The sequence below is a fragment of the Mytilus trossulus genome, chromosome 7 (assembly GCF_036588685.1).
Source record: "Mytilus trossulus isolate FHL-02 chromosome 7, PNRI_Mtr1.1.1.hap1, whole genome shotgun sequence".
NCBI classification, from domain to species: Eukaryota; Metazoa; Mollusca; class Bivalvia; order Mytilida; family Mytilidae; genus Mytilus; species Mytilus trossulus.
The window spans coordinates 64,221,942-64,247,750 of record NC_086379.1 but is presented as its reverse complement, the minus strand read 5'-3'; the positions used below and the strand labels follow the sequence as shown (position 1 = coordinate 64,247,750).

Below are 25,809 nucleotides of genomic sequence, written 5' to 3'. Positions count from 1 at the left end.
GTTTTCAATCTAAATGAAACAAGCAATATGTTGTTATACTATTGCAAGAAGAAAGAGTCATAGATGGTATGTACTCAAGGTCTTTGAAATTTTTAAGGAACCACATCCGATTCACCCCACCTCGGAAATTTCACCATAACTTTGAAGCACAGTTTTGATTGCTGATAAATAAAGGCAACAGTAGTATACCGCTGTTCAAAACTGATAAATCCATGGACAAAAAACAAAATTAGGGCAACAAACTAAAACTGAGGGAAATGCATTAAATATAAGAGAACAACAACGCAACATTAAAATGTAACACACACACAGAAACGGACTAAAATAGATGTTAATATTTAGAAAGAGGTTTCGTGGAGTACTTGGAAGACCCAGCAATATGACGTTGTTTGTAAGGACACTGCTGTAGTTAGGGTATCCAGTACAGCGTTGGAAGATCCAGTATCTATCTGTGATTGAAAATCCAAAGGAACACAAAACAGACCTATAATTATCCAGGATTTTCTCTTTGGTAATATTGTGATGGTATATGATGAGTTTCTAAGTGAATCCTCAACATCTAATTCATTTATTGAGCAGTTAATGTAATGAGAGTAAAGCAATGGTTGTAGTTAATTCAACTATCATTCTGGACAAAGAAAGATAACTCAAATTTTCCAAAAAGATTTTAATAATGACATCATTTATATTTTAAGAATAGCATTTTTTTCTATTGTAAAAGGGCATAATTATTGATTGTAAAAGTGATGCCACCAAAATTCGAACTTACCTGTGTTTTGTGGTAATAAGCATTGTGTATAAGTTTCATTACATTTGTTTGAGACAAACTAATGTTAGAGAATGGAAACCAATTTTGGGACGGACTGACAGACAAACAAGGGTAAAACTTCATGCCCCCTCTGCTACAGCGGAGGCATAACAAACAAATATCAATTGTTTTTATTCTTCTAATGGTTAGTTCCATCATTCCTATTTGAGCTGTACACAGTAATATGAATATTGTCATTTGATCATATAAGCAGAATACCAGAAAACCATGTGTGTATACTCTACGAATAGCATATACATGAACATGAAAACATGAACATGAAAAGCTTTGATTTTGTAGTCAAACTGCTAAATTAAAGAAACATAATTCAATGTAAACTTCAAAAAAAATATCTGTCTTGTTGCCCTGTTCCTGTAACATTTTGTGGTGAAAGGCAAAACAAACAATAACAAAAGCAAAGTATATTGTATAGATATATATTTATAATTCCAATATTTAAATAGTTAACGTTAAATCCATATCACATATTGATGCTTAAATAAAAATTCTGATTTGTTTTAAATTCCATGTGGAATATTTATGGACTAGATACCAATCACTGAGCAGACATAACAATACAAATGCAAGAAAAGTACATAAAACAAAAACTGGCCTTTAATTAAAAATACATCCAGTAGATTTCACAGGACTACTAGTGCAAGTTCAATCACAACAGAACATGAACAAAAAAGTACTATAAATGAGTTTGAGAAAGCAATAATAATATTATCAATAAAATAAAGATGGTTGAGCTAGCAAATTATGTTATACTTGTCCATGACTAATCTTGCATAATCCTTAACCTGTCCAAAATAACGTAAGTTATTGTTTGAAAAAATGGAGAGGTAATCATATGTTTGAAGAGGAACGTACACTAATGCTGAACAAATAAAAACGATAATCATCAAAAGTAACAACAAGAGCCTCTCAAGAGCCTGAATCGCTCACCTGAATTTTTTTGGTTAAATCTCTCATCAATGATTATTTTGGCTTTTCAATTTATTTAAATGTTCTTTGAATCATCCTATTTTCTTCAAAAGCAAAAAAAAAATCATTTTCTCCTATGTTCTATTTTAGCCATATGAGCATGTTTCTTGACATACAAGGAAATGAAATATAAAATTTATACTAGATACTCTAAAACTCATTAAGCCTAAGTTTGGCTGAAATTGATACAGCAGTTTCAAAGGAGAAGATTTTTTAAAGTAAGTCAACATGATGAACAAATTGTGAAAAAAGTCTTTAAAGGGAAATAACTCCTTAAGGGGTCAATTGACAATTTGGGTCAAATTGACTTATTTGTAGATCTTACTTTGCTTAACATTTTTGCTATTAACAGTTTATCTGTATCTATAATAGTATTCAAGATAATAACCAAAAACTGCAAAATTTCTTTAAAATCATCAATTCAAGGTCATTATACCTGAAAAACCAGTTACCCAATTAGGCTGAAAATTACAAGACAGGTAGATCTTGACCTTATAAATACTTTAACATCTTGTCTTATTTGCTCTAAATGCTGGAGTTTTTGAGATATAAGCCAAAAACTGCATTTTACCCTGTGATCTATTTTTAGCCATGACGGCCATGTTTTTTGACGAAATAAAAAATAAAGGACAAACTTTATTTTTATACACCCTACAGATCATTCAGTTGAAGTTTGGTTGAATTTAGTTGAGTAGTTTTAGAGGAGAAGATTTTTTAAAGTTAGCAAATATGATGAACAAATTGTGAAAAATTGTCATTAAAGGACAATACCGGTAACCCCTTAAGGGGTCAATTGACAATTTTGGTCATATTAACTTATTTGTAGATCTTACTTTGCTGATCATTTTTGCTGTTTACAGTTTATCTTTATCTATAATAAAATTCAAGATAATGACCAAAAATTGCAAAATTTCCTTAAAATTACCAATTAAGTGGCAGCAACCCAACAATTTGTTGTTTGATTCATCTGAAAATTTCAGGGCTGATAGATATTGACCTAATGAACATTTTTACCTTATCAGATTTGCTCTAAATGCTTTCATTTTTGAGATATAAGCCAAAGACTGCATTTGACCCCTATGTTCTATTTTAAGTAATGGTGGCCATGTTTTTTGACGAATCAAAAATCAAAGCACACACTTTGTGCAGGATAATCTAAGGAACAATCATGCTAAGTTTTAACCAAATCCATTCAGTAGTTTCAGAGGAGAAGATTTTTTAAAGTTAGCAAATATGATGAACAAATTGTGAAAAATTGTCATTAAAGGACAATAACCCCTTAAGGGGTCAATTGACAATTTTGGTCATTTTAACTTATTTGTAGATCTTACTTTGCTGATCATTTTTGTTGTTTACAGTTTATCTTTATCTATAATAATAATCAATATAATGACAAAAAACTGCAAAATTTCCTTGAAATTACCAATTAAGTGGCAGCAACCCAACAATGGTTGGTTTGATTCATCTGAAAATTTCAGGGCTGATAGATTTTGACCTAATGAACATTTTTACCCATGTCAGATTTGCTCTAAATGCTTTCGTTTTTGAGATATAAGCCAAAAACTGCATTTGACCCCTATGTTCTATTTTAAGTAAGGGCGGCCATGTTTTTTGACGGATCAAAAATCGAAGCGCACATTTTATGCAGGATATACTAAGGAACAGTCATGGTAAGTTTCATTCAAATCCATTCAGTAGTTTCAGAGGAGAAGATGTTTGAAAAATTGTTAACGACGACAGACGACGACGACGACGACAGACGCCAAGTGATGAGAAAAGCTCACATGGCCTTTTAGGCCAGGTGAGCTAAAAATGAAACAGTCACCTAACTTTTACTTGCTTAAAAATTTCAGGCATAGCAGTGATAAACTGTTGCTTCTTTATTGATCAGTCAACATTAACATGGAAATTAAAGTATCAACAACATATAATTTTTCCCCAGAAAAATCTATGCATTGGTTATTAGAGATTTGATTTTAAGTCAAATTAAAGAACATGTTTCATAGATTTTATGTGCTTGTTAAATAAATGTTCAAATTTAATTTTCAATTAAGGTTCAACAAGAAAAAATTTGTATGCAAATTTGGATGCAGCCCGTTTACTGTATTTTACCCTCAAGGTTATGAAGAAGATTTTAAATGATATTTTTGCTAAATTGGAAAGATATAAAAAGGCATTCATTTAAACATTAATAATACATTCATGTAATGAAATAAAATTACCCAGCACTTTCAAAAACAGCTTTAGCTATTCCCAACCTTTTCAAGATACAACTGCCATTTATTGCAGATCAATAGAGCATAGACATAGACTTTTATAGCATATTTTTTAAAGATAAGATAATAAAGATTTACTATAAAAATGTTTGCACTATCCTAGATGTTATAATCATCTCATATGAAAGAATAATAAACTTGATTTTGTCAGTATCTACCTATCAGTTTTAGAAAGAAAGAAAGGATCATATATAAATAGAAATATGCACACTAATACACAAAATCAGTTTTAAAATATAAATCATGCAAATTTATATAGCAATTAATGTTCAAAGTCAAAGAGAAACTATAAGAAGAATTAATATATAAAGCTTTAAACAAAAAACAAATAGTGATTAATTAACACTATGTTATGCACCATCTACAATCTCATCACGTTCTTAGCTTCATACATATCTGTATAAAGTAAGTTCCTTTGAGAAAGGAGTTCATTAGCAAACAAATAGTAAACAACATAATGTGTCCATTGGACAGAAAATAGTAATCATAAATCAACCTGTTATTACACAGTAACAATAGATTCAAGAACTTCAAGAAAGCCTTTTGATATAAAACTTTACTTTGCAGTATTTTTTTAAGGCAAATTTCAACACATTTAGTACAGACCCTTTTGCTTTAAGATAGGGAATTCACATAAAACTTATACATTAATCTTTTCTAGATAAAATGTACTTAGAGATCCTTTTCAAAAAATTTGCCAGCTACAAGAAGAGATATTTTTGTTTGCAATTGTTCATCTTATTGTTTAAGAATCTTCCAAAATCATGTAAAAACATCACTCAAAATACAAAAAATCTTACTTTAATGAAGTTTAATATAAAATAAAAAATATAATTATGCTCGAAATTATGAATTTACTAACCAAAAAAAAATGGTCACCAGAAAATATAACTTTATTTTTCTGCTGAGGTGGCATAAAGCAAACATCTATCATTCAAACAAATGTTTTTTCATACCTTTATCTGGTATCAAATACTTATTATGTAACTTTTAACTTATAGTCCATTTGGTTTAAAATGCCTTTGTGACTGTTATCACATATTGTAGAATATTTCTGTTTCATCCTATGATTTCATTTACAAAAGTTTTTATTAAGCCATATTTACGCCACTTTTTGTTGGCATTTTAAATGACTGTTCTCCTTTCTTAAAAATGTGTTTATAATGCACAATTATTACTGGTGATTTGAAGCAAAAAAATACATTTTTACATAAGGCAATGTAACTTTAATTCTGTGTTTACACCCTCTCACATTAAATGAAACATTTTTAAGTAATTCATTATTATTTTATGCATTGACTGGGAATGTATTATATATTTTGTATACATAAAGATATAGGATATTAATCTATAGAAGAGATCTTGACTTTTTTACTTGAGCAGCAATTCAGTTACATTCATCAAAATTTCTATTTTGTGGTGATACTGATAGATTTTTTCTAAAAAAAGATCAATGGATATCCTACCTATAAAATAATATGTAATTTTTGTGAAATTATCTAAACGAATTCAGTAAAATCATCTAAATTTTGTGAAATGTTCTAAACAAATTCAGTAAAATCATCAATAATTTTTGGTTAAATAATCTAAACAAATTCAGTAAAATCATCTAATTTTTGTCCTTTGTGATCTTGTTCTGTTGGGTTCTGTAGTCCTAACTCTAGTAAGGCTTTCTGTTTAATCCTCTTTATTTGACGTAGTCGTTCCAGTGGATTACTAGCAAAAGGATCCTCTGGGTTGGACTGTTGTCTTTGTAGCACTAATGAGGCTAACTGTTTAAGAAATAATTAAACAATGAAGTCTTCTCCATATAGAATATAAAGTATGGAATAATTGATAAATTGACACTTTAAAATTAACATATAAAGGTCCCAATATAGCCCTACCACAAAACTAGTCACTGTCCTAACAGTACAAATACAGCACCAACCTGATCTGATGTAATATATTTTTCTTCTGTTAAAGATCAAATCTGTCTTCCCTTCAAGTAACTTATTTTTATGCAGCAACTTTTTTAAGTTCGTTCATACATTTTAATGGTAAAGACAAGTGGTGTCTACATTTTATTTGTATCAGTGCATGTTAGGAGGAAACTTACATAGGCATAATCTCTTGCCATATTCAACATGACCTGTTTTTTCCTTCATTAATTTTATGATTCATTATAAAAATAGAATATAAAATTAAAGGATAATGGGTGCATGATTTTTAAAGTGTCAAAGATTTGAAATCCATTGCTTAAACTTTTCCATCTCAACAATGTTAAGTTTGGTGTCCAAAACATGTTCTTAAATTTACCCATAACATGACAGTCTTAAAAATATGTTTGTCTCCCTTGTGACTCAAACTTCAATACATTATACTTATATGGGGATTGGGGGAGGGGGGTAAAGTCTATAAATGGTGATATTCATGTATACTTACATTACAATTTACAGCAATCTGTCTTACTAAGTCTGATAAATGTTGATCAGAAATCACTTTAGTATCTTTGTGACCAAGAATTTCAGCTATATCTGAAAATGTATCAAACAAATATTTTTAGTATATACTTACACTTGTATTTATATTTTTTATTCAAATGTTATATTTGGTGGGCTATGCATTCATATGTCAATGATAAACAGCAATGCATGATCAAATATTTTTGAAGTTGTAATCCATGGTAAATGAGTTGGTGAAAAGCTTGGTAAGTTGATGGCAATGATAAATGAAACATTTATTTTTATATTGACCAAAATAAGCTGATGTTGGTAGAGTTGTCCAGATGTCCAAACAGTTTTTATCTTTTAATATAAAATATAAAATAAAATTGTGCACCAAAAAAGCTCAATTACTTAAAGCACCATAAAATACATTCATCTGACCAGGTCATTGGACATGTGCCTGCTATTATATAAAATTAAGAAATATATTTACATATTTGTAAAATGCATAGTGTACTAATTCAATATTTCTAATCTAAATGACAAGTCTTTATTGGATGTTAAAAACTAAATGTCTAAGTCAGGATTTATTTACAAGGAAAACAAGTGTGAAGTATTCAAGGTGCTGCTATCTAATTACAAACACACTTCTTTATTTTTTATTAAATTGTATGGTTAGATAAAGATACTAAAGATGACCATAGCATTCACATTATCTATATATAAGACTGAGTCATAAAAGACCTACAGTTAGTTTACAATAAAAGGAATCTTTAAATAAAGGTCCTTCACCCTATAGTAAAGCAGGATGTATCTAAACTTGTTATATTGAGGAAACTTTTTCTTTATCTTTACATTTCTTTGTACATTTTTTTAATATTCATTTAAACATTTAAACAAGGAAACTGAGGCCCTTTGGAGGCTACAAGAGCAATAGGAACCTCTTTACCTTTTAAATTTCTGGATGTGATGAATTATTAGGCCTTTGCATAACAATTTATTTTCCTGTAAAAATTCAGCGGGTATAATATGTTTTTATTAATACTGTCTTTGTTATATTGGTTGTCATGAATTCTTTTCATTAGATATGCTATGCAAGCTGTCCAAAATTTACATGGACAAAGCAGACAAGGTAGTTGATAATGTAGCAAAAAGTGATGCATATACAATTTGCACAGCATACAACCATCTTCTCATGAGCTAGGCACTTGTTTGTATTGAAGTGTGCAAAATAGAAAATTTTACATAACAAACGATTGTTAAGAACATCTGTTGTAAGTGTCATAGCCCTCAGTGATACTTTAAATCATTGCTGCAACATTAGCCTAGTCATTGACCAATGAACCTAGAATCAGGGCTTTTTAATTCATTGTAAGAAATGCATTTACTTTATAACATCAATTTGTGCCTTTTTTTGCTCTGTGCCTTCTTTTAGTCCATCTATTATCCGACATACCTTTATAATGGCTTGTCCTGAATATGCTTTATATTCGTAAATCAAGTAATTTCAAAATAGGTGATAAACTAGATGTAAACAAGTATCAATATTGTGTTTGCCTTTTTTTTTTTAAAACTCATCCATATAGCATATACAATAGACCAAAAAGATATGTTTTTAGACTAACACATTAAATATTTGGTAATCGTTTCCTAATTTTTCCCGGATTTTATGTGTACTAAATATTTTTTTAACATTATTTCCTGTAGCCTTTTAATCCAAGCTAAGAGTAGCATGTACGAAGATCACAAGAAAATAAAAGGTTGTTAAACTTGCAGCTAATGGCCCATTTATAAATAAAACAATAAATTCCATACTGACAAATGATGCACAAAATAAATTTGAATAGCTCCTCAAACACGAGTTTAATTGACAAGTATTATAGACAGTTTTTTATTCACATATTGCTTTATTAGCTATTACTTAAAAGTACATCTTGTTTCCCAGTTAAAATTATCTTTTTAAGTATAAATGAGCCAAATGTTCAGGCACAGATCCAAATTGAGATAATATTGAGACTTGATTGAAATATGAAATTTTCTTTAGAACATTTTTCCAGTCAAATTGTATATTTGTGAATATTTGTGAATATTAGATTTCAAACTGAAAAGAAAAACTTTGGATTCACTTATTTTGTGGATATAGGGAAAATTGTGTATGTTTTCATGAATGTTTTTTTCACTATTTAGCCAAATAAAATTTAAGCCTAAGAAAATGTAAGTTATGTTGAACATTTAAATTCATGTGTTTTGTTAAATAAAATTTCCAGTTTCTTTTGAATCTGTGCCTGGTTAAATAGAAGCAGGTATAAATATGATAAAGCGTTACAGCAAAGCAGTCATACACAGAAGTACCTGTTGTGATACTGTCCTGAAAGGGTACTATAAAACAAAACATTGTATTAGTTAACCACACAAATAGGTCATGCACAGATCACCATAAAGCTTTATAAACAAAAACTAGGGTTTAAACAATATTAAATTTATAGAAATGTTACTTTCATTTTATTAATTGATAAAATCTTTCCACCAGAAGCAGTTTAAAGCAACTGCAAATCTTTTTTGTTACTTTCTATCAGCTTGTACTGCACTGTTTATGATATGAGACTCAAAACAAACTACATGAAATCAGGGTCAAAAGATATATACTTAATATTTAGAATTGAGAAAATGAATCAGGAAAACAGAATACTGACAAATGAACCATGAACAAGAAGGTCAAGGTGACTTGAACCTGTCAGTTGTTCTGTAATTTAATGGTAAAATATTATTGAATGAATTTAGAGGAATTCTTGAATGGTAGAATTTTATCAAACTCTTATGCTGGTACATGTAAATCTTAACATGTGTGCCAAATAACATTAAATGATGAATTATACATGTACACTTATAGAAGTGTAATACCATCTTTGATTTGTAAAATTATCAAAAGCTAGCAGTTTTATAAATGTAAATGGTGGCAATAAAGAAAACAAATTACATTAATGTGTCACAATGAGTGACAGCAAATCAAGAAGTGAAAATTGGCAAAGTGGTATGAGGCTGTGAAACTGTAACTCTTTTGGCCCTTGTAATGCTTTTTTGACAATTAGCATACAATTTCATCTCATAATTGGTCAGCATGTTGTCAAAAAGATATCATAAGGACCATAAGAGTTACTGTTCCACTGTTATATATATCTGGTGTACAATATGGTTTCTGGTGGAGTTCAACACTAAAATCAATATTGAGAACAATTGTTAATTTGCATTTATTTAATTTCCTTCAATTGTGACGTAAAATTAATAAGTATCAATAAAGTTTATAGTAGAAAGCAGCATGCGAATCCCAAAATAAAAGTTTAAATTTTAAACCAATAGAAATGAATGTTTTAGGTAACGATTTGCTGTGTATAAATGAATCCAGGAAAGAGGTTCCATAAAACACACACCATAACTTTATATTCCCAAAATTATGATACTTCTATCATATGAGCAATGATGAATACTGCATGCAAAACTTCATATTACTGCATGTGATCTAAAGTATGAAACGATTCATTAACTATTAAAATGACAATGAAGTGTGCTTTTATATAAGTAGAAGCCAAACTAACCTTCCCTGCATGCATATTGTAAAAGACATTCCCAATATACTGTTTAATTCTATATCACATAGAATGTATATAAAATAGTATCTATTGCTGCCTAGCTTACAGCAGAAGTAATTTATAATTAGTCTGAGTTATGAGGGTCTGGATAAGGGATGCTTCATTCTGCAATTTTTTATTCATAATTCATCTTTTTTTTTGCAAATTATCCTCTCTCATTTGTATCTAAGCAACTGTTTATTTACTATTCTTTATTTGTTTAACCAATTTTTCATTTTTTTCCCATCTTTTTTTGTAGATTAGGTCCATTCTTCTCTTTTTTGTTAACCCAATCCAAACCCTCAGTTATGTCAGTCAGAAAATGGTCAAGTTGATTATAAATCAACTAATAAAATGGCTAAACTTACCTTCTTTGGCCTGTAATGTTATAGCATTACTTTCATAGTCTAATGGCTTGATCACAATGTTAACATAGTTGAACTGTCCCTGAAATGGTATATAGAAGCCAAATAAATATGTTAAATATTATAAAAAGAGAACCTTTAATAAGACAATATTTACCCCTTCATTCAGCTGTTTAATCATATAACTTATCACCCTTAAAATAAATCAATAATTATCTTTAAGATTTACCAGATTGAATCTATAGTTTGTTTCAATATCTGCATGCAAAAAAGATGTGTCAGAACAATGGAAATTTGAGAATGACAGTCTGTTCAACTGTTATTTTCATGAAAGTTTCAAAGTCCAAAGCCTCTAATTTCAGCACAAACTCAACCAAACATAAATTAGATCTGTACCTCATCATTGTAGACTTCCATACTAAAAATTAGCCCAATATATGTAAGACTTTTATAAAAACAAGTCTGTACTACTGTTTGTTGCTGAATGGCAGATAAGGAGAAGACTACTGTAAATTCAGAAATTAGTGCGAGGTTTTTATTATTGCGAATAATGCGACTGAGTCATAAACACAAAAATTAAAACTCGCATTTTGTAATATTTTAACTGAATTAAGCATGACTTTTCTCAAAATCATAACCAGATGCTCCGCAGGGCGTAGCTTTATACGACCGCAGAGGTTGAACCCTGAACGGTTGGGGCAAGTATGGACACAACATTCAAGCTGGATTCCGCTCTAAATTTGGATTGTGATTAAATAGTTGACACAGCATAGGTTTCTGACACAGAATGAATGTATTCAAATGAACTTAAAAATTTTGTTTTCTCTTAGAGCAATTCACTATGCTGTTGAATATTAATCCTCTCAAAAAAATGTTTGAAGAAATTTTCTTTTTATTTATGAAATTTCAAATGAGAAAAATTGAACCCAATTTTTTAATCACATCCCCCTTTCCCTTATTCCAAAACTAATTTCAATTAAAATATTCTAATGGAGTTTGCAACAATTACTACTCATTTAAATACATCATAAAATATTAAGATGTAAAAAAACTGCTTGTTATCACTGAATGGTAAAGATTATTTAAATTTATCAGTTGGTAGTAAAAAGTGAATATACATTGTATATTGTATATAACAAAGATTTAAGTTGATTCTGGACAAAGAAAGATAACTCCAATTAAAAAAAAATCTTGCAGATATTTCTTGCTTACTATACTGGACAAAGAAAGATAACTCTTAATTAAAAAAAAAATTGCTATTTCACAATTTTGTGAAATTAGATATTTCTTGCCATTGCACAATACTGTGCAATTGAAAAGACTTGCTATTGCACAACACTTAATATAATAATTTTAGATCCTGATTTGGACCAACTTGAAAACTGGGCCCATAATCAAAAATCTAAGTACATGTTTAGATTCAGCATATCAAAGAGGCCCAAGAATTTAATTTTTGTTAAAATCAAACTTAGTTTAATTTTGGACCCTTTGCACTTCAATTTAGACCAATTTGAAAACTGGACCAAAAATTAAGAATCTACATACACAGTTAGATTTGGCATATCAAAGAACCCCAATTATTCAATTTTTGATGAAATCAAACAATGTTTAATTTTGGACCTCGATTTGGGCCAACTTGAAAACTGGGCCAATAATCAAAAATCTAAGTACATTTTTAGATTCAGCATATCAAAGAACCCAAAGGTTTCAATTTTTGTTAAAATCAAACTAAGTTTAATTTTGGACCCTTTGGACCTTAATGTAGACCAATTTGAAAATGGGACCAAAAATTAAGAATCTACATACACAGTTAGATTCGGCATATTAAAGAACCCCAATTATTCAATTTTGATGAAATCAAACAAAATTTAATTTTGGACCCTTTGGGCCCCTTTTTCCTTAACTGTTGGGACCAAAACTCCCAAAATCAATACCAACCTTCCTTTAATAGTCATAAACCTTGTGTTTAAATTTCATAGATTTCTATTTACTTATACTAACGCTATGGTGCGAAAACCAAGAAAAATGCTTATTTGGGTCCCTTTTTGGCCCCTAATTCCTAAAACTGTTGGGACCAAAACTCCCAAAATCAGTACCAACCTTCCTTTTGTGGTCATAAACATTGTGTTTAAATTTCATTGATTTCTATTTACTTTAACTAAAGTTATTGTGCGAAAACCAAGAATAATGCTTATTTGGGCCCTTTTTTGGCCCCTTATTCCTAAACTGTTGAAACCAAAACTCCCAAAATCAATCCCAACCTTTCTTTTGTGGTCATAAACCTTGTGTCAAAATTTCATAGATTTCTATTAACTTAAACTAAAGTTATAGTGCGAAAACCAAGAAAATGCTTATTTGGGCCCTTTTTGGCCCCTAATTCCTAAAATGTTGGAACCAAAACTCCCAAAATCAATACCAGCCTTCCTTTTATGGTCATAAACCTTGTGTTAAAATTTCATAGATTTCTATTCACTTTTACTAAAGTTAGAGTGCGAAAACTAAAAGTATTCGGACGACGACGACGACGACGCCAACGTGATAGCAATATACGACGAAATTTTTTTCAAAATTTGCGGTCGTCTAAAAATTAAAATCGCATTCAAGTGTAAAATGACAAAATCGCAATAATAAATGCACGCAATAATTTCTGAATTTACAGTATATGGCCCTGAACACATTGTAGCGATGGAATTTTTTTTTTTCATTCTCTTTACTTAAAAGCTATTTTAATAGTGCATAATGTTTTTCAATTGTATTGAAAATAAACTCCTTACACCTCTCTACAGGCAAGCTGTCAACATGTCCAATAGTACAATGGCAACCGTCATTACAGAGTTACCTACCTTTATTGTTCCAATTCTGTAATCTTCACCACTATCATTGTATACAACAGTAACACAGTCATTACAGAGTTACCTACCTTTATTGTTCCAATTCTGTAATCTTCCCCACTATCATTGTATACAACAGTAACACAGTCATTACAGAGTTACCTACCTTTATTGTTCCAATTCTGTAATCTTCCCCACTATCATTGTATACAACAGTAACATAGTCATTACCAATGTGTAGTTTCTTGGAATTACAATTAGGGTCAGATTCCTTGTTTGGCATCAGGGTAGCAACATGATAAATCACTATAAATAAATGGAACAAAATTTATCTTTCATAATTGATTTTATTAATTTCTTTAGTTCTACATTATTCTTCTCAGCTCAATAGAAAAAGAGTTTGAATATACTGTGAAAGTACTTTTATTCATTGGGTACCAATTTTCGTGGTTTTCGTTGATGACTCAATCCACGAATTTAAGTGTTCAACGAAATAAAATATAATTTTTTGACAATGTTATTATAGACACGTTTAGGTGACATATTTATGGCCTAATTAACACCTTTGATGGTCCTTAATCTGTTGATCACTTTACCTTCGATTAATTAGTGTTGTCACTATGATTTACACAGGTCAATGTTAACTTTGCAATTTCCTTTAATCCAGACTATTTGTAACCTTCATTTCTAAAGGCTTTATTTTTTTACTTTTTTTAGAAAACTAAATTCCATAAATTTAAAAACCCACGAACATGTAAATATTGGTCAAACCACGAAAATTGATACCCATGAATTAAAGTACTTTCACAGTAAATCATCTAACATTATTAACAACATTTACAACTTTGATCAGAACCATAAGTAACAAGTGTTAGCTTACAAAACACAAAACACAAGAATTAAGTTTTTTCATTTGAATTGTTTTAAATATTTCATGTCAAGTCTGTAACAGCTGACTATACAATACAAGTCTTACAGCTGTCTATACAGCACTAGTTTTACTCATTGTTAAATGGTTACTTTTTATTGCTTTTATCTTCATAATTTGAACTCAGATGGACGGTTGTCTCATTGGTAATCATATCACATCTATTTATTTTTCTATAGCAATAATGTTATGAATATTTATAGGAATGATTTTCCTGATATCAAGTTAATATATATATATATATATATATATATAAGTACGTCTGAGTCAGTGACAACCCTACAACAGATGTATCCATCGGATCGCCATCAATGATGGTGATACATGGATGTGTACATAATGTATATACAACTCGTCTAAACATCAACCCAACAATGTTAGATCTGTAAATTTGCTTTCGCAAATTTTTGGTTCTTCCCTCGCCGGGATTCGAACCCATGCTTCTGTGATATCGTGACACCAAATCGCCTGCACTGCAGCCGTCCCGCTAGACCACACGACCACCTGGCCTCTCAAAAAAAGAGCTTTCGGTGGGCATATGTTACCTTTCCATGTCAGTTTTAATCTAGCGGCGTACTACAGTACATGATATATAAGGCATGCAGATGTTATTGTTACAGATCAGCTAAATTATCTACAGTAAAGGATCCTACAAATTAATGTTAGATACAGTCACAGAGAATAATTATATTCATAAGTACGTCTGAGTCAGTGACAACCCTACAACAGATGTATCCATCGGATCGCCATCAATGATGGTGATACATGGCTGTGTACATAATGTATATACAACTCGTCTAAACATCAACCCAACAATGTTAGATCTGTAAATTTGCTTTCGCAAATTTTTGGTTCTTCCCTGGCCTTATATATCATGTACTGTAGTATGCCGCTAGATTAAAACTGACGTGGAAAGGTAACCTATGCCCACTGAAAGCTCTTTTTTTGAGAGCCCAGGTGGTCGTGTGGTCTAGCGGGACGGCTGCAGTCCAGGCGATTTGGTGTCACGATATCACAGTAGCATGGGTTCGAATCCCGGCGAGGGAAGAACCAAAAATTTGCGAAAGCAAATTTACAGATCTAACATTGTTGGGTTGATGTTTAGACAAGTTGTATATACATTATGTACACAGCTATGTATCACCATCATTGATGGCGATCCGATGGATACATCTGTTGTAGGGTTGTCACTGACTCAGACGTACTTATGAATATAATTATTTTCTGTGACTGTATCTTACATTAATTTGTAGGATCCTTTCCTATAGATAATTTAGCTGATCTGTAACAATAACATCTGCATGCCTTATATATCATGTACTGTAGTACGCCGCTAGATTAAAACTGACGTGGAAAGGTAACATATGCCCACCGAAAGCTCTTTTTTTGAGAGCCCAGGTGGTCGTGTGGTCTAGCGGGACGGCTGCAGTGCAGGCGATTTGGTGTCACGATATCACAGAAGCATGGGTTCGAATCCCGGCGAGGGAAGAACCAAAAATTTGCGAAAGCAAATTTACAGATCTAACATTGTTGGGTTGATGTTTAGACGAGTTGTATATATATATATATATATATATAAAATGACTGAATAAATCTTACATAATAAATCAATCTTACAGGGCGATGGATCATGTAATATGATTCTGTACACTACAAAATATAATATATAACAAGTCAAAAAGGGTACAACATCACCATTAAATAACTATAAAATATACAAATATTAGAATATTTTTATTTTTAATTGTGATGTTGTACCCTTTTTGACTTGTTATATATATATATACCATGTAAAGTTTCATCCTGCCACCCATAGCAATATTGTCCATCACTGCCATCTTTGTTTAACCCTCCAATGTAAACTTTGTTTGGATCACAATCATGTAGTCGTATTAATTGTCCTAAACCTTGTAAAAATTTGATATATCTCTCTGACCCTGATTGGTTTGATAATATTTCTTTCTCATCTTTTGTCTGCAAAACAATAACAATAGCAATAATTTCAATTTTCAATTTCTATATCTACATTTTTACGTATATATATAACTTTATGAACAGCTTTGATGTACAACAGTGGTAGTTATCTGTTATATGTCTTTTTGAAAAATTGTTTTGTTAAGAATAGGTGATAAGTTTTCTTGTTTGAATTGTTTTATGCTGGAGCCTTTTATAGCCCACTATGGTATGAATTTTTCAAATTAATAACACCTTATGTAAGAATCCTGGATTTTGATTGGTTGATAGCCAGCGTATTTTTCACCAATTTACTGTTATCAAATGAATACCGTTCATTTTTTAACGCCACCAGGGTATTTGCCAAAAGGATATGCCTTTTTTACCTTCTCTGCCGTGGTATTGGCCAAAAATACTCTATCTGACTGCACACTTGTAACGTCACAATCATCAATGCATTTTTGTACATTAACATTCGGTGTAGTTAAACAGATATATCATGTTCTTGAGGGGTATTTGCGAAAAATACCCATAAAGAACATGATATATCTGTTTAGAATGATATATATAGTGGGTTTTTTTTTGTAAATGTGGTTATATTTTTCAGTTTATAGAGGCATACCTGGCGTGAACCAACATAAACAACACCAATCTTATGGGTGGCAAATGGGTAGATTCTATCTAGATTGTTAATGGCTCTCTTCATTACCTGAAATTATAATGATTGCAATTATATTCTATGATTCACACAATTTCTTTTTTCTATGCTAAGGCCACACCAATTTGATTCCTTGTTCGACGGACCCGCCCGCGCCTATTTTTTTCAAAACAGATTTTTTTTATTTTTATTATATTCCCGCTTCCCGCATCCGGAAATGAGGGCCCTCATGGGGTTTTTGATTATGTGATTACTTGGCCGTTTTTTTAATGATTATTTGATTATTAAGCCAAATATTTCATGATTATTTGATTACCTAGGACTGTATTTTTAGTTTATGATTATTTGATTACTAAAGATAAGCAAATATTTAATGATTATGTGATTATATTGGCAAAAAAAATGGTGATTATGTGATTACTAGGACACCCCATGAGGGGCCTTGGAAATGAAATCATGTCCATTTCCCGCACCGTTTTTTTGTAAATATTATATAAAGATCTCAACATTTGTTTTTTAAAAATCACAGCCTAACCTTTATATAACGATTTTAAACCTATCAGCACCCCACAACACTGTAAATATCTGCGAGAATATTTGCTTCAGGCTGCATAAAACCAATTTATTCCAAGCGGGAGTGCTCCGATATAAATAGAAATACCAGTACAGAACAAAACGTTGGTTTCTTTCCCCCTAACTTATATTCCCTTTAAAAAAAATGTTCGTTGTTAAAATAAAGTACAAAGAACTTCTGAAGGATTTGCCTTCAACTGCAATTATAATGTATGGTGACGGTCATATCTGCTGCTGGTTTGTGCACCTGTCCTGGTTGATTCAGAGACCTGTCGTTCAGCAGTTATCGTTTGTTGATGTGGTTCATTGGTATTTTCCTATTTGGAAATATAATTTAGATCGTTGGTTTTCCTGTTCGAATGTGTACAATACTAAGTTGCGGTCCCTTATAGCTTGCTGGTTGGTCTTGATCAAAGCACTGTGTAAACGGCCGTACTTTGACCTATGTTTGTTATTATCAGGTTGGGACCAACCCTCCCTCAGACAAGGGCCTTGAAGGGGTCATTTTACCATGTTAACTGTTCAGTCTGTTGTAGAAAAGAAAATAGAAATACTAAGGATTTGTACAGTGCTACTATACAAAACCTTTGACAACTTAGAAAATTTTACTCAAAAAGAGAAGAAATACATTATATTTTAAACAACTTTTCTAAAAGAGGGAGGGGTCCACTTATTTTGAATAATATTAAACTGTTAAAGTAAATGTGTTAACATGGTTAAAGTCCAGGAATATTACAAAATTCTTGGACATGTTTTGACCATTTAATACCAAATATTATAGTTCTTTGGGAAAATATAAGCCCTTTTGTACTTAAAGTGTTTTTACAAAAAAAATATATTATAACTTTAATATTTTGACCCCTCATAAAAGGGATATTCATAACATTAAGGGGTTGTTCTGAACCTGATTATGACTTCAATCTTGGATGGAGAATTGTCTCATTGTCAGTCACACATACATAGACCAGATTTAAATATTCAATTATTTCTTGTTGAACAGGTAAAAATACTTCATAAATTAAAGAAATGTCAAGGTACAAGTGATAAATCAAGTTTGAATATAGTCAAAACCTACTATTTTATGTTTACAAAAAAAAAAATTATAATCGCTCGCCTTTACTTTTTAAGCTTCGCCTCAAAAATTTGCAAATTAAATATTTTTTTATTAAAATTTTCAAATCGCTCGCTCGCCCCAATTTTTGGAGTCCAAAAATCCGTAGAACAAGAAATTAAATTTGTGTGGCCTAATATATAAATAGCATATTGGTAATGAATTTCATACTTTTCGGTAACATTAACAAAAAGATAGCAATTATGAGATGATTTAGTGAATTTCATGTGTTCCACTAGTTATTTTGAATGTTTTCTCCAAATCTAGAGCGCCAGCTTTTATAAGTTTACCTTCACCAAACAATAACTCGAAAACACAAACTATTTGCACCAATCGAGGACACAGGTGAAATCATATTTTTTCTCAAAACATAATTTTTAAAGGTCAACTTTCTTGAGCTGTCACTTTAGATACATTCAATGTTTGGCTGCATAGATTTTTCACCTCGATTTCTATAACTCACATATACATGTATAAGATCAAAAACTTTTAACATTTATCTTAAACTTACATCAGATTGTGGAAGTAGAAGTGGCATTTCATCTCCATGGTGCAACATTCCTCCAAAGTATAATTGTAAAAACACAAAACTTGGATTGATGCCACCCCTGCCAGCATCTTTTCCACCTGATCTCTCCTCATGGCCTCTTTCAGGGGTCACAACAGATATCGTATGACCTCTTTGTTTCTTAAATGCTGGTAAATCTGGCAACTCATCATGGGCAGAAGATTCAGAACTTTCTGGTGACAAAGACAGTTGTGGAAGGTTCACAGTATTTGGACTTGTTGGACTTAGAATATTTGTGCTTTTAGATATATTACTAGGTCTGGTTGAGACCACGTTCAAATTGATACCATCTTCTTTTACTTTTGGTCCATCAACCACTGTTTTATGTAAATTAGATTCTGAATCATGTAAAAGTTTATTTGAATCAGCAATAGGGGATGGCATTGGGTCTTTTTCACCCGAGTGATTATTTCCTGTTTCTAAGAGTGATGGTGATGATGTGCTTCTCTTCAACATAGAAATAATGCTTTCATCTTGATTACTTGAGTCCTTCGTGTCTTCCTGAAAATTTAAATTGAAATCAATTTTAAATGAGGAATTGAGGTTCTAACAAATCTCAACTTTACCAATGTAATAAATGCATTAAAATAATATAATGAACTTAGTACTATATAATTTGAATTTTGTAAAATGTTTTCTTTTAAATATGTCAATACCAATAAAAAAAAAAAATTAATAGCGACAATGGTTTATATTTTGTATATATAAAGAGTTAATAAAAAAAATCTTAACATGTAGTTTTTGAAATTGTAGAAAAATATTTTTTCCTGAACTTACCTTTTCAACCTGACCGTTTGTTTCTGGAAAGAAAAAAAAGTTTTAAACATGTTTTTTTACAGTTTACCTATCATAAAGTGCAATCAAGTTAATGGGGGAGGGGGGGAACATTTGTTTCAGAATTTACACAATACGTATAAGACTCTCTACTTTCCCGGTTTTATTTTTTTATGTACTTTCCTAGTAGGTGAGCCACTTTGTCTGATTGGTAAGGTTCTGAAAGTGAGTCAACTGAGATGAGGTATTATGTTTGACATCTCTGTTCTAAAAGACAACTTTCAAGTGAGATACATTTCAGTTAAAAATGATTAGGGGCTTCAAAATTACTGTTTCCTTGTTGAGCTAGAGGTTGGAAAGCTATGATGCTATATTGCACGAATTATTTAGCAAATTCAATTATCATAATTGACAATCAACCTTGCTATCATTAGGGAATTGTGATGAAGTACCTACAAAATAAACATTATTTTTAGATTATTCTGCACAATGACGATCACTAAGACTCTTGATGAATATTAATAGTGCAGAGATACAGGCGATCCCCTCTATCTGGTAAATTATGTCAGAAAGGCGGACGCAATTGACAACTATCTTTATTGGTGAAGGACCAACTCGAAAGTGGTCTATTGTATTTATACACAAACAAAATGGATTCTTGCCATGAAATACAACTTATAAACAACATCAAGCTGCTGAGTAATTAACTTAATACTGTTAATGATGTGGAGTTCAATAAGTCTGATTGGCTTAAGACTAACTGACAAGGAATATACTGAACAAAGCCTTTTTCAACTGATTTTTATAGTTCCTTCTTATGTTGTACTGTTATACCACTGTCCCAGGTTAGGGGGAGGGTTGGGATCCCGCTAACATGTTTTACCCTGCCACATTATTTATGTATGTGCCTGTCCCAAGTCAGGAGCCTGTAATACTAATTCAGTGGTTGTCTTTTGTTTATGTGTTACATATTTGTTTTTTTTTCATTTTCTTATATTAATAAGGCTGTTAGTTTTCTCGCTGGAATTGTTTTACATAGTCTTATCAGGGCCTTTTATAGCTGACTATGCAGTATTGGCTTTGCTCATTGTTGAAGGCCGTACGGTGACCTATAGTAATTAATGTCTGTGTCATTTTGGTCTCTTGTGGACAGTTGTTTCATTGGCAATCATACCACATCTTCTTTTTTATAAAAGAAATACAAGATCTCCATTCCTCTTAGGTTTTTTTGCTCAAAGTATGAAAAAAACATACCTATCTTATTGTTTCCATCAATCAATATCTGTATGCCTTCAGCACCTAAAATATATAATTAATATGCATTTTCATTTCCTGAGGAATTTTCAGACACCTATTACAAATATATAAGTATTGTGAAAGCTTGACATACTACAGTACAAATTGTAATAAGCAAGAACTGAAATATCAGTTTCACAAAAATCAAACCATTTATTTATTCAAAAACATTTCAAAACCAATAAAGTATCTAGCTTCAAATTAATTTATCTATATTTTCTTTTTTTTGCATTAGCAGGCTCTATCATCTTAAAAGCATGTTACAAATGATTCGTAGATAGGATTCATTAAGGTGTAATATGATACCCAACCAAACAAAATATACTGAAGTCTTTCTGAATTTAAAGCTATAAATACATTTAGTACGTACATTCAGCAAACAATCCACCTGAAGATCCGTGATCAGATGGGAAATGTTGATCATACAGTGACACATATTCTTCTTCTCCTAAACTGTCTACATCAATCCTGCTACTCAGGCTGTCTATATCTGGCTGTTTGGCATTACGGAAGTTGGCAAATAATATTGTGAAGTCATGAAACTGGGGGTCCTGAAAATATAATATAATTCAAGTACAAGTCAACATTAACAAAAACTTAAAACCATTAGCTTTTTGTTATTGCTCCCTATTAAACATTCAGAGGCAAGTTACAGCAAAATGCCTTGAGTGTGTAAGTAAAGGAAATATCTTTGGTTAGCATGCTTTCTAGCCAAACTGTAAAATAATTATAAGGTTAGGTAGACTACCCTCCTTTTGGAGTAGTCTAGTCCTATAGACAGATAGATTGGTTATCTGTCAGACTAGTCTACTCTTAAAGGAGGATAGTATAATAACTTTACAGTTCAACTAGCAAGCTAGCCAACTGCACACTCAAGTCAATTTGATTTAATAAAATTTAAAGGTAGGGTTTCAAACCATCATGTAAAAATGTAGATGCATACAAACCTGAAGTGAAGTCATAGATGTTTCATTTTCAATCCTCATCATCCAGCCAATGACACCACTAGGAGATCTGATGTATACCTCTGCCCATCCTGTACACCAACAATTACACTGGTAGTTACTAAACATCCGTCCATCTGTTGATTTGTTCATTGACCCTGGAAAAAGCACATGGGGACTTGTTTATTTATGAAACATAATAAAGACTGATATTGAACATATACTTTATTACTGTTATCACCATGTGTCTATTCCGGTCTATTCTTATTCTAAGTTTGTTCAATCCTTTTATTGCAAGATTAATTAAGAGGCAGCATGAAGTTTGCACAATTTTACATGTTACAGGAAAGGATAGTTGGGCTCCAAAACACTAAGGACCTTTGCACTTTCAAGTTTAATATACCTATATGCCCTTTTTATCTATCAAAATGTACCTGTAAACAGAATTATTATCTTTACATGTATGAAAACCTTTTTCATAAAAATGGGAACATGTCTATTAAAAAGCTCAAATGTCCTCTTAAAAAGCATAAAGGTCCCATCCTGATTTCAAGACATTTCAAGTATCTGAATATTTATTACTCTGACATCTCTGTAGAAATAAGATGCTTCAGTTCACTGTATATCGTCAGAGAAATATTTAAAAATAAATTTTAATATTTCCTTTTGTTTTATTAATATCATCATAAAACACAGCTGTTTGTTTTTCAATTTTGGCTAAGTTAAGTTATATCTTACCACAAAGTATTGACTCAAGATTTTCACTTTCGAATCCTGATTTTGGTGTATGTTCTGTGAGCGATGTCCCAGTCTGTACCCCAATATCTTGTCCTTCAAGAGCATCTTCCAAACTCATGTCATCATTGAATGAGAGTCTTGATTGGACACCTATGTCATCAATACTTCCTTTAGAATTGTCAATCAAAGATGTGCTCCTCCCTACAAAGGCGGATCTATGTCGTCGTCTGCCAGGAGTGACTGGTGTCTTTGGTTCAGCTGGCTGACTTTGTGGCTGATAATGTGCCATACACTTATCACACAGGACCCCTGAGCTGTTATATTTAGTTCCAGCTCCACCACTGGTCGTAATAGTAATTAATTTATTACCAACACTCCATGTTTGTGATTGACCTCCATTTAACAAAAACTCAGCTACTTGTGACCTGTTAAAAGTGAATTAAAATAAATATATAAAACCGAAATTATTTTCCAACTTCTTGCAATACAATAAAAATAGTTAAGATTATAGGTTTACAATTTTATTTGCTTTAAACTGTAGGGTATAAGCAACTTTTACTTAAAATCTATATTTCTCTTTCTATGTCCTGTCTCTGATCAAAGGGAGCAGACTGTTTTCCACTCTGTCAATTTATTTCATCCAGTATTAAGTTATTGTTTGGTTTAGAGTAGTTTACCATGTTTACTTTGAAATTTTGGTCACATCAACATCTTATCATGACATAAACTTAAAAATTTGTAAAATTGGGGTTTTAACCAAGAGCAAACTAATTGTTACCAATGGAAACACATTTGTTTGTGTATAGATATTTTGGGTTATTTAATCTATCCTTTTGAAATATAAAAGAAGAATGTGTCTGATGACACGAAGGGCCGTGCTCAAGCTTGCAAATAATATGTGAAAATACATTTACAACTGCACGGAAAGACGGACATTACATGGATTACACTTAATTCTCCCTTCACCTATTGGCAGGGGTATAAAAAGGACAATTTATTGCATAATTTTATATAAAAAGAAGATGTTGTGTGTTTGCCAATGAGACAACTCTCCACAAGAGACCAAATGACACAGAAATTTACAGCTATTGGTCACCGTAAGGCCTTCTATATAAGGCCCTGAAATCATAAATGTAAAACAATTCAAACAAAAAACTAACGGCCTATTTATCAATATTACCTCTGTGGTACAGCACTGTAGTTGGCAAATGTATATCTCGACATTATATCAGTACAAGTTTCTGTGAGTTCTTTATGGAATACTGACATCTTATCATCCACAGGTGGCGACTGAGAACGCAGTGGTGAATTACCTGGACCAGATGATATCCTTCTACGGCTGAAATAATTTTACAGATATATCAATTAAAAATACATAATTTTCCGTTAAATATTCTGCAAGTTAAATATTCTTGTAAATAATGAAAGTTCAACCAAAAATACACCAGATTTCATCTAAAGGGGTTACAAAACGCAATGATGAAATTAATGTTATTTCGAATTAGTAGTAACAATTGGAATATTCATTTACAGTTTCTGTCTTTATATTATGGTTTTAAAGATCTTGGCTTAGGCTAGTGGGTAGCTTTACTTTTGACTTTATGTCAATATGAAGTCTAGTAGCTATAGATTTCCCTCAACAGTAGGTGCCTTCCTTGATGGTAACATTCAATTTTGTTTTAACTTCAGACCTTTCTGTTTGATGTAAAGTAATTATAAGACAGAAAGGAAAAATGAAGTCCTTCATTAAAATAGACAATTTTTCATTTTTTCAAAGGAACACCTTTCATGCAAATTAAGGATTATAACCATTTCAGCAAGAGCATATGCTAAACTATTCCTTATTTTGACAAATTTCTGAGTGTGAGTTTTATGACTTTTAGCCCAGGGACCCATATTAATGGCATTATCCTTTTGCCAATTGAAAAGCTAAAAGTCTTTGTAAATTGTAAACTTATTGGTCAAATCTTTAATTTTCATGTATAAGTATACTTACGCTTTAAATGCTGGTTCATTATAGGTAGCTGATCGACCTCTTTCTGATGAATCTTGGTTTAAATGGCTCAAACTGTTGTCTTCAAAATGTTTCAGGACATTTGCTTTAAGTCCCTGCAACAAGATAGTTGCCTTATAAATAAATTTAAGTGCTCAGCTTTTATTCAATTATTTTTTTTGTCAATTATAATGCTATTTTTTTTTCCATTTATTTGCAGTTATGCGGTCTATGGCTTCAAAAGACATACCAACAAATAAAATGTTGATTTAACATTTTTAAATTGTGTCATGGTCTAGAGAAATTTTAGTTAAAAACATTATTTCATAACATTATTTCATTTGAAACAGTACAAAAGGAGTTGGTGCTATAAAGTTTAACAATACATTTTACAGGACAGTAGTACTGTCCCTTAAATCAAATTTTACAAAAAAGTTACAAACCTTTTGAATAAATTTAACAAAACCTTTTCTAAATGGCATTCTGCATCTTATGAACCAGATGGCTATGATATGATGAGCCAATGACACTGTGTAGTGACTAAATCTAAAAAAAGAAACACAAATGTTTTTACATTCAAAATTCACTATAACTATAAACCAACTTACTTTTCAAGAAACTTTATTCACATCACTTTAAACCCTTTCTTGCAGGTGTAACACCACCATTAATTTTCCCCCTATTAGTCTTTTTAAAATTTGCACATCTTTTCAAAGTGTAAATCATTTAAACTCAAAATTTATATATTGTTTGTAACATTTAATATTTTAGGCCAAATTAAGAAGCTCCTTCTTTCAGACCATTCTCAAATTTGTGTAAGATCCTGAATCAACCATACTTACTTGAAAGGGTTAGTATAAGGTAAAGCTATGGCAAAGACACTCATGTATTCATCTTCTACAAAGTTGGCATACATCTTTGGTAAACGTACAATACCTACGAAATATAATTATA

General features: G+C 31.2%; 1 protein-coding gene across 3 annotated transcripts in view; it reads right to left on the bottom strand.

The window, feature by feature from the left end:
- Nucleotides 1-2,596: 2,596 nt before the first annotated feature.
- The window catches only part of LOC134725555 (tuberin-like), a 51,773-nt gene continuing 28,560 nt past the window's right edge, over nt 2,597-25,809 (bottom strand). For 2 of the 3 annotated variants that reach the window (XM_063589470.1, XM_063589472.1), the window contains 17 exons: nt 25,698-25,791; nt 25,299-25,401; nt 24,859-24,971; nt 24,043-24,201; nt 22,863-23,287; nt 22,128-22,282; nt 21,551-21,731; nt 21,139-21,183; nt 19,888-19,910; nt 19,054-19,611; nt 16,823-16,909; nt 16,035-16,221; nt 13,486-13,625; nt 10,492-10,570; nt 8,850-8,876; nt 6,496-6,587; nt 2,597-5,843 (listed from right to left, as the gene is read on the bottom strand). In XM_063589470.1, the coding sequence (XP_063445540.1) occupies nt 5,658-5,843; nt 6,496-6,587; nt 8,850-8,876; nt 10,492-10,570; nt 13,486-13,625; nt 16,035-16,221; nt 16,823-16,909; nt 19,054-19,611; nt 19,888-19,910; nt 21,139-21,183; nt 21,551-21,731; nt 22,128-22,282; nt 22,863-23,287; nt 24,043-24,201; nt 24,859-24,971; nt 25,299-25,401; nt 25,698-25,791 (2,654 nt within the window). In that variant the 3' untranslated portion in view covers nt 2,597-5,657. The remainder of the gene's footprint in view (nt 5,844-6,495; nt 6,588-8,849; nt 8,877-10,491; nt 10,571-13,485; nt 13,626-16,034; nt 16,222-16,822; nt 16,910-19,053; nt 19,612-19,887; nt 19,911-21,138; nt 21,184-21,550; nt 21,732-22,127; nt 22,283-22,862; nt 23,288-24,042; nt 24,202-24,858; nt 24,972-25,298; nt 25,402-25,697; nt 25,792-25,809) is intronic. The other variant, XM_063589471.1, reaches the window with a different exon arrangement.